This window comes from Bos taurus, chromosome 16 (assembly GCF_002263795.3).
Source record: "Bos taurus isolate L1 Dominette 01449 registration number 42190680 breed Hereford chromosome 16, ARS-UCD2.0, whole genome shotgun sequence".
Lineage (NCBI taxonomy): Eukaryota > Metazoa > Chordata > Mammalia > Artiodactyla > Bovidae > Bos > Bos taurus.
In genome coordinates, this window is record NC_037343.1 from 4,934,334 (window position 1) to 4,951,617 (window position 17,284).

Here is a 17,284-nt window from a genome sequence, read left to right on the forward strand (position 1 = left end):
AATACATTAATAATAAAAAAATTAGTTAACTTAAAAAAGTAATCTCTAATGAGAGGGGAAATTTGGAGGCTGAGGATTTTCCCAGAGCCTCTCAAACTGTACTGCCTTGCAAATGCCAATGGTATTTTTCACGAGACCCTCCATGGTGACCATAGTGCTTGAGTTGGTTTCATTTCTATAGGAATTTAAAAGGTGATAGTGAAATATCAGGGCATTTGCTAAGGAAGTCTTAGCTTTTCAGTGGGTAATTCATAATTCTAGGGTTTGTAGGGAATATAAGGAAAATCTAAGTTTAATGTCATCATTTTAAGGATGAGAAACTGAGACTGGGCAGCTGATATAGCTTCTTCAAGATCACAGAAATTGACTGGCACTGCTGGGACTCAAATCAGGTCTCCTCAGCTCGTAAGTCCGAGCCTCCATCTCCATACTCTGTGGTTTGCTGAGTCCTGTGCAGGCTCTGCTGAGGGACCACAGTGAGTCATGGTGATGAACTGGAAGTGCTCCGCCGGGCCCAGTGAGCCACCACACACCCTGGGAACCGGCAAGGGGAGAAGAATCACTGAATCATCTCTTTAAAATTTACAAAGCACTTCCGCACAGATTATTTCATTTGGTCCTCAGTAGGTGTTTAGTCATTCTCACTCTAAGGACAAAACTAATTCGCATTTCATTTGTTTCACATTTATCGGATAACTATTATTATGCCAGTTAATATTAGGTTAGAAACTGGAAGATTGGGCAACCGGCAACTGGGTAAACACCTTTGCTTTCAAGGGTCCTACAGTCAAGGGGCAAACGCGAATAGATAGTTACAGTACAATATAGTGTTACAATTAACATATCAGCAAGGTAATTAGGGAAGCATAGCAAAGATTGATATTTCTTGGGTGTAGGGGTTGGGCAATTCTTCACCAATGAGGTGACATTTGATCTGGATAAGCCACAGTTATCAAGACAGTATGGTACTGGCACAAAGACAGAAATATTGATCAATGGAACAAAATAGAAAGCCCAGAGATAAATCCACGCACATATGGACACCTTATCTTTGACAAAGGAGGCAAGAATATACAATGGATTAAAGACAATCTCTTTAACAAGTGGTGCTGGGAAAACTGGTCAACCACTTGTAAAACAATGAAACTAGAACACTTTCTAACACCATACACAAAAATTAACTCAAAATGGATTAAAGATCTCAACATAAGACCAGAAACTATAAAACTCCTAGAGGAGAACATAGGCAAAACACTCTCCGACATACATCACAGCAGGATCCTCTATGACCCACCTCCCAGAATATTGGAAATAAAAGCAAAAATAAACAAATGGGACCTAATTAAGGAACGCGGGTATACCTGTGGCGGATTCATTTCGATATTTGGCAAAACTAATACAATATTGTAAAGTTTAAAAATAAAATAAAATTAAAAAAAAAATTAAAAAAAAAAAGCTTCTGCACAACAAAGGAAACTATTAGCAAGGTGAAAAGGCAGCCTTCAGAATGGGAGAAAATAATAGCAAATGAAGCAACTGACAAACAACTAATCTCAAAAATATACAAGCAACTCCTACAGCTCAACTCCAGAAAAATAAATGACCCAATCAAAAAATGGGCCAAAGAACTAAATAGACATTTCTCCAAAGAAGACATACAGATGGCTAACAAACACATGAAAAGATGCTCAACATCACTCATGATCAGAGAAATGCAAATCAAAACCACTATGAGGTACCATTTCACACCAGTCAGAATGGCTGCCATCCAAAAGTCTACAAGCAATAAATGCTGGAGAGGGTGTGGAGAAAAGGGAACCCTCTTACACTGCTGGTGGGAATGCAAACTAGTACAGCCACTATGGAGAACAGTGTGGAGAGTCCTTAAAAAACTGGAAATAGAATTGCCTTATGATCCAGCAATCCCACTGCTGGGCATACACACTGAGGAAACCAGAAGGGAAAGAGACACATGTACCCCAATGTTCATCGCAGCACTGTTTATAATAGCCAGGACATGGAAGCAACCTAGATGCCCATCAGCAGATGAATGGATAAGAAAGCTGTGGTACATATACACAATGGAGTATTACTCAGCCATTAAAAAGAATACATTTGAATCAGCTCTAATGAGATGGATGAAACTGGAGCCTATTATACAGAGTGAAGTAAGCCAGAAAGAAAAACACCAATACAGTATACTAACACATATATATGGAATTTAGAAAGATGGTAACAATAACCCTGTGTACGAGACAGCAAAAGAGATCAGTCTTATGGACTCTGTGGGAGAGGGAGAGGGTGGGGAGATTTGGGAGAATGGCATTGAAACATGTATAATATCATGTATGAAATGAGTCGCCAGTCCAGGTTCGATGCACGATACTGGATGCTTGGGGCTGGTGCACTGGGACGACCCAGAGGGAGGGTATGGGGAGGGAGGAGGGAGGAGGGTTCAGGATGGGGGACGCAGGTATACCTGTGGCGGATTCATTTCAATATTTGGCAAAACTAATACAATATTGTAAAGTTTAAAAATAAAATAAAATTAAAAAACAAAACAAAACAGGAAGTTCAAAAAAACAAAAAACAAAAAACAAAAAAAAACAATGACACAGGGTGGAGTGAAGGAAACTCTGAGAACATAAACCCTGACCATGGAAGTAGGTAGAAGAGAGAATGACAGATTCTTAGTGTTTCTGCAGCCAATGTGACAAGACTTGGTGACTTTGCATATGGAAAGGTGACAAGAGAGAGGAAGCTGGGTTTCCCAGGTTTCTAGTTTGGAACACTGAGTGGTGATTATTATCTTAGTTGAGACAGAAAGCAAAGATCAAGCAGTGTTGGAAGGAAGATGGTATGTTTAGTTTTGGATATGTTAGATTCAAGATATCTGGGAGATACAAATAAATCAGTTGGAAATACTGAGCTGAACCTTGAGATTTATTAGAACAAATTTTAAAAACATTTTTTTTCTTAAGAAATCTAAGAAGTGGTTGCCAGGGGCTCGGGGATGGGAAAAACAAGGAGAGTTTGGTAAAAGGGTATAAATTTTCAGCTATAAGATGAAGGTTTAAGGATTTAATGTAAAACATGGTGGTAATACTGTAACATACAATTGAAATTTGCCAAGACAATAGAACTTAAATGTCATTCCTAGAAAGAAAAGGTAGACTTCTTTGTGGAATCTAAAACAAAACAAAAAACCAAAACCGTCCAAAACAAATTTATAGAAAAAGAGATTAGATTTGTGGTTACCAGAGGTGGAGGGCATGAATTGGGTTGGGGGGAGGAGTTGGAAGAATGTGATTAAAAGGTGTGAACTTCTATTTATGAGATAAATAAGTGCTAGGCATGTAATGTACAGCACGATGACCATGACTAACTGCTTCATGATGTACTGGAAAGTTGTTGAAGATTCATCATGAGTTCTCACCATTAGGAAAAATTTTGTCTTTTTTTCTTTGTTTTCTATTTATTGTATCTATATGAGAAGATGAATGTTACCTGGACGTAGTATGGTAATTATTTCACAATTTGTGTGAATCAAATCGTCATGCTGTATATCTTAAACTTATGCAACGATGTATGTCAATTATTTTTTAATTACACTGTGGGGAAAAGTCAAATATGTGATATAATGGATGTGTTAATTAATTAGAAGGGGAGCAGGGAGAAATACTTTCATAATGTATACCTTTGTCAAATATCACGATGTACACTTTAAGTATCTTACAATTTAGTCACCTATGCCTCAATAAAGCTGAAATTTAAAGAAAAGAAATCCAACAGTCAAAAGTGTTAATTTATGTTCAGGATTGCAAGTGAAGAAAGTGTAACAGTTTATTTTTGGACTTGCTAAGAAGTTCACAAGTATTTATAACTTTCAAAACCAGAATAATTAATTTAAATATTATCTAAGACAAAAAATAATTTTCTAAGATAACCAGTTACAATTTTAGACTTTAAAAGGTTAAAAGTTATGTTCAAGTGTCGGAAACCATCCCTTTGTTAGATATAACATTTGCAGCTCAATTTATGATGTAGATATCTGCTATTCTGTAATTTCAAGGGAAGAGAAAAATAATTCCTCCTTATTTTGCAGAGATTTTTTTCACAGCCTTTTGTAAAACTCCAGTCATAAGGCTCAGCACAGGAATTTTATAGTTAGCAACAAGAATAAAGGAGGCACGCCTGAAAGGCTCAAAATTGACGTGACATGTGGTAAGTAACAGTGCAGAGTTAGATTTTTTTTAAATTAATAATTGAGTTTATGGTACATATAAGTTTTTGTACCCATAGGAGACAGTTGGGCCCAGAGGTCTGTGAGTGATTCATAGGTGATGGTCATAGAGTGAATGAGTTCCTTCCAAGAAGAGAGTTAAGATGAGGGAAGCAGAAGTCTAGGAGGGACCCCTGGGGATGCCATTGTTATTGCTTTGGGTGTGGTCCTGGGTCTCACTTCCCGGGTGGCTCTAGTGGTAAAGAATCCGACAGCCAATGCAGGAAATAGACAAAAGTTAGATCCCTGGGTGGGGAAGATCCCCTGGAGAAGGAAATACCAACCCACTCCAGTATTCTTCCCTGGAGAGTCCCATGGACAGAGAAGCCTAGTGGGGTATGGTCCACAGCGTTGCAGAGTTGGGCAGGACTGAAGCGACCTAGCATGTAGCACGCACTGGGCCTTACTATTACCATGGGCCACAGTGGAAACCTGACCAAGACTTCTGACCCAAGTCCAGAGTGTTTTCCTCATTATCAGGGCTTAGCTAAAGTCTCCTGGAATTGTAGCCATTATGATTTTATGTCATTTTTGTGATGATGTTTTGACTCTAGGAGTTCTGGTTCCGTTAGAATCACATTCCAACACCAACGCTGTTATCCTCTTCCTTAACATTTCTCATGGATATTTACTATGTGCTGTCCATGCACCAAACCAAACCCTCCCAGCAATTTTGGGAGATATGTATAGTTATTTTCCATTTATAAATATGGAAATCGAGAGCATAGGGGGAACCAGGACTGAATCCACATGGCCTAGGTCTGACTTCAGTGTTCATACCCCAGGGTCTGGCCACATGCTGTCTTGCTGTGTCACAGCTGTGACTGTGTCACAGTCCCCAGCCCTGTGTCTGTGGCCATGCCATTAATCTCACCACAGTATGGGGTCTGTACGTGTATGTGGCTGCCTTTTAGCTCCTGTCATAAACTGTGGAGTTTGTTTATTCTTTCCTTCACTACTAACCTATGTTTTATAGTTGACGATATGGTAACTTTGGGTTAAGGATGGGGAACAGCCTAGAGTAAAATCACTAGGATCTGCTGTCATTAAGATAGCAGATGTGCCTTGTTTTAAAATCAGCTAAAATCTGACCTTGACAAAGCAAGCACTGTAAGAGTAGACATGGAATGGTATTATTTTTCTTGAAAACATACTTTTAGCGTTTTAGCACTAGGTACTTTTGAAGTAAATGCAACAAACATTTTTTGAGCATTTTGAGTGAGGCACAGGGCTAGGTATCTTGGAGGGCCAAGATGACTAACAGCCCACCTTCTGACTTCAAAGAACTTGTGGTCCAATGGGGAAGACAAACCTCAGCTGTCAGTTAAGCCGAGTCAGAATCGGAATTATAAACACTCAGTTGTAACTGGAAGCTGGAGACTGGTCTGGAGGACAGGAGGGGACCCTGGAGAAGGGACGGCTAGAATGAGTAGGAACTAAAGAGGAAATGGCGAGAGGGAAGATGATATGGGCAGGCGTAGAAGGTAAGAACATGTTTAGAAATGTCAGGGATCTGGGTTGTCCAGATCAGCTGGTTTATGACTAAAAAGTTAGTCATCAGAAACCAGTATGCCCATTCCTGAAGGATCAGTTCACTGAAATCAATTTGCTGAACTTACCACATTATCAGTTTAGTTAATATCATTCTAAGAAGTATTCATTTTGAATGTATTCAATGGTTATAAATATATAGTTTGAACATAACTAATGAATATTATCTTTGAAATAACATTTTAAGTATTGTTCAATTTCCTGAAACTAAGGATTCAATCTATGGCTATATCTTTATAAATATACTCACAAATATTTTTCTGATTATGTTCTATGTGTACATTTTTCTTGTGAATATTGTAACAACTACAGCAATTCATGTGGGAAAAATTTTACTCTATACTGTTATCCTCTTGATTACAGTCAAATTCTATTTTGCCAACACATTGATATTTTTAAATCTCTTTAATTTCACTGAAATTCAATAAACATGACACATTTACTGACATCAAAAATGAAAGAAACTGATTCTTATGGTTTTTGGGTGGGAGAAATTTGTGATATTTTGTAAATTTTGCAGATGATTTAGCGGACTGGTTTTCATCATTTGGACCCTGCTCTACCCGCAATTGTCTCCAGTCTCATCAGCTTGCTTGGAGTAGAGACTAGAGATTAGGAGGGAGGTATTAAGAAAACAGAGAAGGGAAAGCAAGAAAAACAGGGGCTCAGAACTCTGGTCCTGACTCTTTTCAATTTTTCCAATACAAATTCTGCAAGCACATTTTAAATAACTAAAGATATTTGATAAATTCTTCAACAGGTATTTTTTTTGCAGAATTTTCCTAGTGGCCAAGCCCAGAGCTCATGGGGTAGGGGTGGAGTTACCTGCAGCTGACAGCAGGTGGAGGCCTGAGTGTCAGAACTGAGTTTGCAAAGGTAAGATTAGACGAGTCTTTGCTCAGTGAAGAAATTGGAGCCCTCCGTGTCGTGTGAAGGGCCACTATGAACTTTTTTCCCCTAAATGTGGGACAGAAACATCTTTGAGGCAAATATTGAGGGGACCCCTTTTATCTAAATGGATATGCAATTAATATGAATTATGGACACATGGAGAGAGTAGAATCATATGGATCAAACAGAAGAATCAGAATAAAAGAAATTCAGTATTTCATTGGGGCTTAACTTCGTGTGTTCCTTTGAAGACAAAGACTAATTCTAATGTAAATTTAAGATACACTTTTTTTTTTTTCCAATGGAACAGGAGTGTGGTGAAGAGAAAATGTTCTTCATGATTTAGCTTTAAATAAGTCTTTAAATAGTCTAATTAAATAATGAAAGTACATTTGTCACATATATTTTTATTTATATACCTATATATATATATATCTACATATATCTATGTTGTTATTGTTTAGTTGCTAAGTCATGACCATCTCTTTGCGACCCCATGGACTGTAGCCTGCCAGGCTTCTTTACCCATGGGATTTTCCAGGCAAGAATACTGGAATGGGTTACCATTTCCTTCTCCAGGGGATCTTCCCGACCCAGAGATGGAACCTGTGTCTCCTGTTTGGCATGTGGATTCTTTACTGCTGATCCACCTGGAAAGCCCCTACATATATCTATAAATAAAACCATCTTTTCCCCCCAAAACTGCAAATTGCTTGGTTTATTGTTTCAGTTGATAGTTGTCATGAGGAACTGCCAATGTTATACATGATGATCCAACTCTTTTTTCTCTATCTTATAATCTTCCTGCTTTTTGTTTTGTTTTAAATTTATTTCATTTTCTCTAACTCCTTTGCCATTTCCTTGGTCTGATCATCTCTGTGGCTCACCTGGCCAACTACAATAGTCTTCTTAATCAATCTCCCTGTTTCTCCTCTGTTCATTTCAATCTATCATGTATATTTAATACATCCACTCTAGTGATATTAAGATACAATGATGTATCACTCTAAGGACATATTAAAAACAAACACACCAAAAACAAAACCAAATCAAAACAAAACCGAGAAACACTGGCTCTTTACTCTCTAAAGAGTAGCGTCCATAAATTCCTAACCTTGGCCCTTATGTCCCATTCAGACACACCTGTGAGCTGCCTCCTGCTTAACAACCATCTGTAACACCTTACTTTCCAGCCAAACTGTAGTGCTATGTACTGTTCCCCAATATGCCCTGCCTACATTTTCTAACTTTTGCAGAATACCTAACTCAGATTAAGCTACCTCCCATCTCTCCACTTGGAATGAATCTCTCTCATGAGCAGAGTGCTTCTTCAGAGGCTAACACCTGCTGTTTCGTGTCTTTTCTTCCAATTCTAGGCTGTAATTTCTTCAAGACATGGATCCCATAGCATGATCCTAGTGCTTTATGACAAGTAGGAATTCAATGATTGTTTTTCAAATTGAGTTCTTTCAGCAGAAAAGTGTCAATGAAGCATCAGCGAGTTCCAGTTATGATCCTTCATAGCAAGGGGACAATGGCATCCTGGCCCTTCTCTAGGCTGTGGAGTATCTCTGATCCAATTCTGTTCCAAGTGACCTTGGTTGCTACTCTGTTGGCCACTGTTCTTGGTGAGTAATAGGGAGAGAAGTTCAAATTGTCAGCAAAGTTTCAAGATCATTTGCTCCTTCACTTTCAAGACTAACAAAGAACTGATTAAGCTTTTAGCAGAAATTCAGCTTTAGCAACAAAGGGTTTATTTGATGAGGAATTTGGAACTTAAGGGGATTTGGAATAATTTGAAATGTAGGGGTCATTTGCTTTACACATAGCCAGTTTTGTAGACATTTCCTCCTAGAATTTCTTCTTCAGGGATTTCCAAAACAATCTGTCCCCAACCATGACTTGAAACAAATCTGTGTTATCTATTAGCCTGACTAAACAATCTTCACTGCCTGTGGGTTTATCCAGAATGGACAGGAAAAGTATAAACTTCTAAAGTGGCTCCTAAAGGGTAAATCAGCCCTATATTTTGTTCTTGCAAGTAAAGCAGGATTAAGATTGTTATGCTTCAAGGGCTGCATGTTTCTTCCTTCAGACAACACAAAATCCAAAGGATGCAAAAAGGACAAATTAGGAATGTTATAGTCATCCTTCTCCTAGCCACCAAGTTTCTGTTCTCTGAAACAATCAATGTTATGTAATGTTCAGTTCTGTTCAGTTCAGTTGATTAGTTGTGTCTGACTCTTTGCGACCCCATGAATTGTGGCATGCCAGGCCTCCCTGTCCATCACCAACTCCCGGAGTTCACCCAAACTCATGTAATGTTACTATTAATTAAATGGTAAGTTTCTGTTATTATTAATGAGGTGATATACTTCTGTTGAAGAAAACTGTTGGACTTTGGGATTTGCATGGATGCATATGAGTCAGCAGATATGGGCAATCTGCTAGGCTGATGAAATCCTGTCTGCCATCCTTTTAAGATAAATCATTTATAGGAGAAAAGAAATGAAAAATTTATGGCTTTTATCTTTATCATTGTCGTTAATCAACAAACATGTATTACGAATTACTCTTTGGATTCATTGAACAGTGGGGATAATAGGAGTTATTACTTTTCTTGATTAGAGGAGAAAAGAATGGTTCCTGCCCTAAAGTAATGCTACTGAAACTTTAGGATGCTGTGTCTCAAGCTCTAACTTGAGTGTTTTGTCATTTTGGTATTCAGGCAGTTGTGGTATTCCACCCTATTTAGACTTTGCTTTTCCAATAAATGAGTTGAATGAGACAAGGTTTGAAACTGGAACTACTCTGAGATACACCTGTCGTCCTGGCTACAGGATAAGTTCAAGAAAGAACTTTCTTATCTGTGATGGAACAGACAATTGGAAATACAAAGAGTTTTGTGTCAGTAAGTATGAACATTCATTTCTCTTATTTGTGCTTTGTCCTTCTTTGCAAAGTTGCCTCAGGAACTAAGCTTTATAAATGCAAATGAGTATCTCTGATCACTGAGGAACAATCCAGTTGGTCAGTTACTGATTTCAATGTACACGTGTGCCACTTTTTGAAAAAAAACAAATGAATAAAACAAACAAATTAGGAGCCACCTAGTTGCACTGAAAAATAAATCTATCATTTACAATCTATTCACTAAGTACTTTTTTTCAGAAGTGAACTGCAAATTCATTTTAATACACTGAAAACTAGATTCACTGTATAAAATTATGAAAATTACGTGTCTAGAAAATGATGATACAGTTTTCAAAGAAACCTCATCCCAAATACTGTGTTTGGAAGAAGATGCTGTTATTCACTCTTAATTGAGAATAAATTCTGTGATGTTTTTCTAGTAGTATGGGTATACACAAGCAATCTATACTTTTTTTGTACCTTTTGTGACCAAGGACATGTATTTTGAGTGGCTTAAGTTCCAAGTACACACTGGAGATGTAGAATGGAGCTGAGTTCCCTGGTCAGTATGTTAAATTCTGGACCATAGACTTCATTACCACAATGATCCATCAGCTCTCTTTTCTAATGCCATATCCTTGAGTGCATGGAATCGCTAATCATCATTTTAACTTTTCTCGCAGAAAAACGATGTGAAAACCCAGGAGAATTACTTAATGGGCAAGTGATAGTTAAGACAGATTACTCTTTTGGATCAGAAATAGAATTCAGCTGTTCAGAAGGGTGAGTGTGAGGCAATCTAGAGATACTTTTCTTTTAAATTAAAAATTTTAAAATAGCTAATGTATAATATAATCTTTATTTCAAAACCAAACATGATATAAAAGGTATCTACTGAGAATTCTCACTTTCATTCTATTTCCATCACCACATTCCTTTCCATCTTTAAACAGGGATACACTTATATTGGCTTCTCATGAATTTTTCTAGTGTTTACTTTTATAAATACAAGTTAAGAAATTATTATGTATTCCTATTTGACAACTTTCCGATAGGAAAATTAGTCTTAAATCTCTTAAATCTCGCTTTATATTTTATTTATCAATATAAACAGAAGGTGTCTCTATGTTTGTGCATAGAGAGGTTTCTCATTAATTCCCTTTTACGCCTGCACAGGATTTTATTGTGTGATGTATTGTGGGCTGATAATCTCTTTGATGGATCCATGAATTTTCCAATCTTTTTCTGTTCTGAACTATGCTCTAATGCATTACCTTGTATATATAAATTATATCTGTAGGGTAAATTTCCATGGTAGGAATCCTGGGTCAAAGAGCACATATATTTGAAAATTTGAAAACTATTTCCAAATTGCTCTCTGTAGGAGTTACATGGTTTTGCAGAATATACAAATGTTTATTTCACCATAAACTTTCCAACTAAGTTTGCTGTCAAACCTTCAATGCTTGTAAAAATGTTGAAAATTTCCCAATTTAAGAGGTAAAAATGAAATCTTACTATAGTTTAAATGTATATTTCTCTTATTATGAGTAAAATTCAGCATGTTTTAATAAGAGATGTTTGTATTTATTCAATATTTGTGAATTATTTGGCATATCCTTTGCCTATTTTTACTATTAACTAGTTGGGCATTTTATTCTTAATTTTTACGGTATATGGATATATATATTCACATGGATTTGTGTCTGTTAGGGTTCACACCTTGCTTCTGATGTGAGCTGCAACTTTGCGTTCAAAGTTTTTCTTTTGACTTGGTTTTGCTGCATGCATGCATGTGTGCTAAGTTGCTTCAGTCATGTCTGACTCTTTTTGACGCTATGGACTGTAGCCCGCCAGGTTCTTCTGTCCATGGGATTCTCCAGGCAAGAATACTGACTGGATCTCCTCTTCCAGGGGATCTTCCCCACCCAGGGATTGAACCCGCGTCTCTTGTGTCTCGTGTGTTGCAAATTCTTTACCCACTGAACTACCTGGGAAGCCCTTAGGTTTGGTATATGTTGTCAAATTTATCAGTCTTCCTTTTAAAATGGCTTCTGAATTTTAAGTCTTAATTTAAAAGGCCTTCTCAAATACAAGCTTTTGAACTATTTGCCTAGCTTTCTTCTATACTTTTATGTTTTCATATTTTTTAATGTTAAAAGCTTTGATCCATTTGTAGTAAATATATAGTATACAACAGAATGGGAAAGACTAGAGATCTCTTCAAGAAATTAGAGATACCAAGGGAAAATTTCATGCAAAGATGGGCTTGATAAAGAACAGAAATGGTATGGACCTAACAGAAGCAGAAGATATTAAGAAGAGGTGGCAAGAATACACAGAAGAACTGTACAAAAAAGCTGTTCACGACCCAGATAATCACGATGGAGTGATCACTGACCTAGAGCCAGACATCCTGGAATGTGAAGTCAAGTGGGCCTTAGAAAGCATCACTACGAACAAAGCTAGTGGAGGTGATGGAATTCCAGTGGAGCTATTTCAAATCCTGAAAGATGATGCTGTGAAAGTGCTGCACTCAATATGCCAGCAAATTTGGAAAACTCAGCAGTGGCCACAGGACTGGAAAAGGTCAGTTTTCATTCCAATCCCAAAGAAAGGCAATTCCAAAGAATGCTCAAACTACCACACAAGTGTACTCATCTCACATGCTAGTAAAGTAATGCGCAAAATTCTCCAAGCCAGGCTTCAGTAATATGTGAACCGTGAACTTCCTGATGTTCAAGCTGGCTTTAGAAAAGGCAGAGGAACCAGAGATCAAATTGCCAAACATCCACTGGATCATGGAAAAAGCAAGAGAGTTCCAGAAACACATCTATTTCTGTTTTATTGACTATGCCAAAGCCTTTGACTGTGTGAATCACAATAAACTGTGGAAAATTCTGAAAGAGATGGGAATACCAGACCACCTGACCAGCCTCTTGAGAAATCTGTATGCAGGTCAGGAAGCAACAGTTAGAACTGGATGTGGAACAACAGACCGGTTCCAAATAGGAAAAGGAGTACATCAAGGCTGTATATTGTCACCCTGTTTATTTAACTTCTATGCAGAGTACATCATGAGAAACGCTGGGCTGGAAGAAGCACAAGCTGGAATCAAGATTGCCAGGAGAAATGTCAATAACCTCAGATATGCAGATGACACCACCCTTATGGCAGAAAGTGAAGAGGAACTCAAAAGCCTCTTGATGAAAGTGAAAGTGGAGAGTGAAAAAGTTGGCTTGAAGCTCAACATTCAGAAAACAAAGATCATGGCATCTGGTCCCATCACTTCATGGGAAATAGATGGGGAAACAGTGGAAACAGTGTCAGACTTTATTTTTCTGGGCTCCAAAATCACTGCAGATGGTGACTGCAGCCATGAAATTAAAAGACGCTTACTCCTTGGAAGGAAAGTTATGACCAACCTAGATAGCATATTCAAAAGCAGAGACATTACTTTGCCAACAAAGGCCCGTCTAGTCAAGGCTATGTTTTTTCCTGTGGTCATGTATGGATGTGAGAGTTGGACTGTGAAGAAGGCTGAGCACCGAAGAATTGATGCTTTTGAACTGTGGTGTTGGAAAAGACTCTTGAGAGTCCCTTGGACTGCAAGGAGATCCAACCAGTCCATTCTGAAGGAGATCAGCCCTGGGATTTCTTTGGAAGGAATGATGCTAAAGCTGAAACTCCAGTACTTTGGCCACCTCATGCGAAGAGTTGACTCATTGGAAAAGACTGTGATGCTGGGAGGGGTTGGGGGCAGGAGGAGAAGGGGACGGCAGAGGATGAGATGGCTGGATGGCATCACTGACTCGATGGACGCGAGTCTCAGTGAACTCCTGGAGTTGGTGATGGACAGGGAGGCCTGGCGTGCTGTGATTCATGGGGTTGCAAAGAATGGACATGACTGAACAACTAATGCATGTGCTAGTTTCTGCTGTACAAAAAGTGAATCAGTTATATGTATACATCTATCGCCTCCTTTTGAGATCTCTCCCTACCATCCCACCCATCTAGGTTATCCCAGAGCACTGAGCTGAGTCCCCTGTGCTTTACTATAGGTTCCCACTAGCTAGCTATTTTACACATGGTAGTGTATATATGTCAAACCTAATCTCTTAATCATTCCACTCTCCTTTTCCTGCTGTGTTGTATGCCAATTCTCTATGTCTGTGCCTCTGTTCCTGCCCTGAAACTAGGTCCATCTGTACCATTTTTCTAGATGCCACATACATGCATTAATATACCATATTCATTTTTTTCTTTCTGACTTCCTTCACTCTGTATGACAGATTATAGGTCAATCCACATGGGCCAATTTTGTTCCCTTTTATGGTGAATAATATTCCATTGTATGTATGTACCACATTTTCTTTATCTATTCATCTGTTGATGGACACTTAGGTTGTTTCCATATCCTGGCTACTGTAAACAGTGCTACAATGAACATTGGGGTACCTGTGTCTTTTTGAATTATGGTTTTCTCAGGACATATGCCCAGCAGTGGGATTGCTGGGTCATAAGGTAGTTCTATGTATACTTTTTCAAGGAACCTCCACACAGTTCGCTATAGTGGCTGTATCAATTTACATTCCCAGCAATAGTGCAAGAGGGTTCCCATTTCCCCACACCCTCTCCAGCATTTATTGCTTGTAGATTTTTGATGATGGCCACTATCATCAGAGTGAGGTGATACCTCATTGTAATTTTGATTAACATTTCTCTAATAATTAGTGATGTTAAGTATATTTTCGTGTGCCTTTTGGCCCTCTGTGTCTTCCTTGAAGAAATGTTTATTTAGGTCTTCTGCCCATTTTCTTTTGGGTTTTTTTTCTTTGATATTAAGCTCTGTGGGCTGTTTATATAATTTGGAGATTAATCTTTTGTCTGTTGCTTGGTTTGCAAATATTTTTTCTCATTCTGAGGGTTGTCTTTTTGTCTTGTTTATGGTTTCCTTTGCTATGAAAAAGTTTTCTAAGTTTAATTAAATTCCATTTGTTTATTTTTGTTTTTATTTTCATTACTTTAAGAGGTGTGTCCAAAAAGATCTTGCTTTGATTTCTGTTGGAAAAAAGTGTTTTTCCTGTGTTTTCCTCTGAGAATAACTGTACAGTCTTGCAGTAGGTCTTTAATCCATTTTGAGTTTATTTTTGTGTATGGAGTTAGGTAGTGTTCTAATTTCATTCTTTAGCACATATCAATAGCTGTCCAGTTCTCCCAGCACCAGTTATTGAAGTGACTGTCTTTTCTCCTATGTATGTTCTTGCCTCCTTTACCATAGATTTGGTGACTATATGGGTTTATCTCTGGGCTTTCTATCCTGTTCTATTGATCTATATTTCTGTTTTTGTGCCAATACTATACTATCTTGATTACTGTAGCTTTGTAATATAGTTAGGGAGCCTGAATCTTCCAGCTCTCTTTCTTTTTCAAGATTGCTTTGGCTATTCAGGATATTTTGTATTTCCTTACAAATTATAATTTTTTTTGTTCTAGTTATGTGAGAAATGCCATTGTTAATTTGATAGGGATTGCATTGAATCTGCAGATTGCTTTGGGTAGCGTCCTCATTTTCATGATATTGATTCTTCTCATCCAAGAACATGGTCTGTCTCTCCAACTGTTTGTGTCATCTTTGACTTCTTTCATCAGTGTTTTATAGTTTTCTGAGTACACACCTTTTTCTCCTTAGGTAGGTTTATTCCTAGGTATTTTATTCTTTTTGTTCTAAATGGGATTGTTTACTTAATTTCTCTTTCTAATCTTTTGCTGTTAGTGTATAGGAATGCAAGAGAGTTCTTTGCATTAATATTGTATCCTGAAACCTTATCAAGTTCATTGATTAACTCTAGTATTTTTCTGGTGACATCTTCAGGATTTTCTATGTATAGTATCATGTCATCTGCAAACAATGATAACCTGGATTCCTTTTTTTTTTTTTTTCATTTTTCTTCTCTGGGTTCTTTTTCCAAACTGGACTCCACTTTTTTTTTTTCTTTTCTTTTTCTTCTCTGATTACCATGACTAGGACTTCCAAACTATGTTGAACAATAGTGGTGAGAGTAGACTTCTTAGTCTTGGTCCTGATTAGAGGAAGTGTTTCCAGTTTTTTTGTCACTGAGAATGATGTTTGCCGTGGGTTTGTCATATATGGCCTTTATTATGTTGTGGTAGATTCCCTCTATGTCCTCTTTCTGGAGAGTATTTTTTTTTTTTCCCACAAATGGGTGTTGAATTTTGTCAAAAACTTTTTCTGCATCTACTGAGATGATCATACTGTTTACATTCTTCATTTTGTTAATGTAGTGTATCACATAAGTTGATTTGCATGTATAGAAGAATCTTTGTATCCTTGGGATAAATCTCACTTGACCATGGTTTATGAGCCTTTTTGCATATTATTGGATTCTATTTGCTAATATTTTGTTGAGGATTTTTGAGTCTATTTGTATCAGTGATATTGGTGCACAATCTTTTTTTGTGATATCTTTGCCTGGTTTTGATATCAGGGTGATGGTAGCCTCATAAAACAAGTTTTGGAGTGTTCCTCCTTCTGCATTTTTTTGGGGGAGGTTTGAGGATAGGCATTAGATGCTTTCTAAATATTTGATAAAATTTGCCTGTGAAGCCATCTGGTCTTGGAAGATTTTTAATTACAGTTTCCATCTGGTTACTTGTGATTGGTCTGTTTATATTTTCTAATTCCTCCTGATTCAGTCTTGGAAAATTGTCCTTTTCTTCCAGGTTGTCTATTTTGTTGGCATATAGTTGCTTCTAGCAGTCTCTTATGGTCCCTTGTATTTCTATGGCATCAATTATAATTTCTCCTTTTTCATTTCTAATTTTATTGATTTGAGTCTTCTCCCTTTTTTTCTTAATGATTCTGGATAAGGGTTTATATATTTTATTTATCTTCTCTATGAACCAACTTTTAGTTATATTGATTTTTGTTACTGTTTTATTCATTTCTATTTCATTTATTTCTGCTCTGACCTCTTCTTTCCTTTTACCAACTTTTTTTTTTTTTTTTTTTGCTGTTGTTGTTCTTTCTTTAGTTTCTTTGGATGTAAGGTTAGATTGCTTGTTTGAGACTATTCTTGTTTCTTGAGTTGAGGTTGAATTGCTATAACTTCCCTTTTAGAATTACTTTTGCTGTACTCCGTAGGTTTTGAATTGTTCTGTTTTTGTTGTCATTTGTTTCTGCGTATAAATTTTTTCTCCCTTTAATTTCTTCAATGATCTCTTGTTATTAAGTAGGGCACTGTTTAGCCTCCATGTGTTTATGTTTTAGTTTTTTTCCTTGTAATTAATTTCTAATCTTGTACTGTTGTGGTCAGAAAAGATGCTTGATACAATTTTGATTTTCCTAAATGTTCCAAGGCTTGGTTTGTGACCAAAGATGTGATCTATCCCGGAGAATGTTCCATGTGCACATAAGAAAAAATTGTATTTTGCAACTTTCAAGTGAATGTCCTATCAATATCCATCAAACTTATCTAGTCTATCATGTCATTTAAAGCTGTATTTCTTTATTTACTTTGTGTCTGGATGATCTGCCTTTTGGTGTAAGTGGGGTGTCAATGTCCCCACTATTATTGTGCTACTATCAATTTGCCCTTTTATGGCAGTTAGCATTTGCCTTATATA

The 17,284-nt window shown here is 37.3% G+C and overlaps 1 protein-coding gene across 12 annotated transcripts in view; it reads left to right on the top strand.

Moving 5' to 3' along the window:
• The window catches only part of C4BPA (complement component 4 binding protein alpha), a 46,142-nt gene that overhangs the window by 1,199 nt on the left and 27,659 nt on the right, over positions 1 to 17,284 (top strand). Inside the window, exons 2-6 of one of the 12 annotated variants that reach the window (XM_059875235.1) lie at positions 4,106 to 4,224; positions 6,594 to 6,709; positions 8,189 to 8,352; positions 9,453 to 9,635; positions 10,321 to 10,420. In XM_059875235.1, the coding sequence (XP_059731218.1) occupies positions 8,211 to 8,352; positions 9,453 to 9,635; positions 10,321 to 10,420 (425 nt within the window). In that variant the 5' untranslated portion in view covers positions 4,106 to 4,224; positions 6,594 to 6,709; positions 8,189 to 8,210. The remainder of the gene's footprint in view (positions 1 to 4,105; positions 4,225 to 6,593; positions 6,710 to 8,188; positions 8,353 to 9,452; positions 9,636 to 10,320; positions 10,421 to 17,284) is intronic. The other 11 variants (XM_005216646.5, XM_010813008.4, XM_010813010.4 and 8 more) reach the window with 11 other exon arrangements.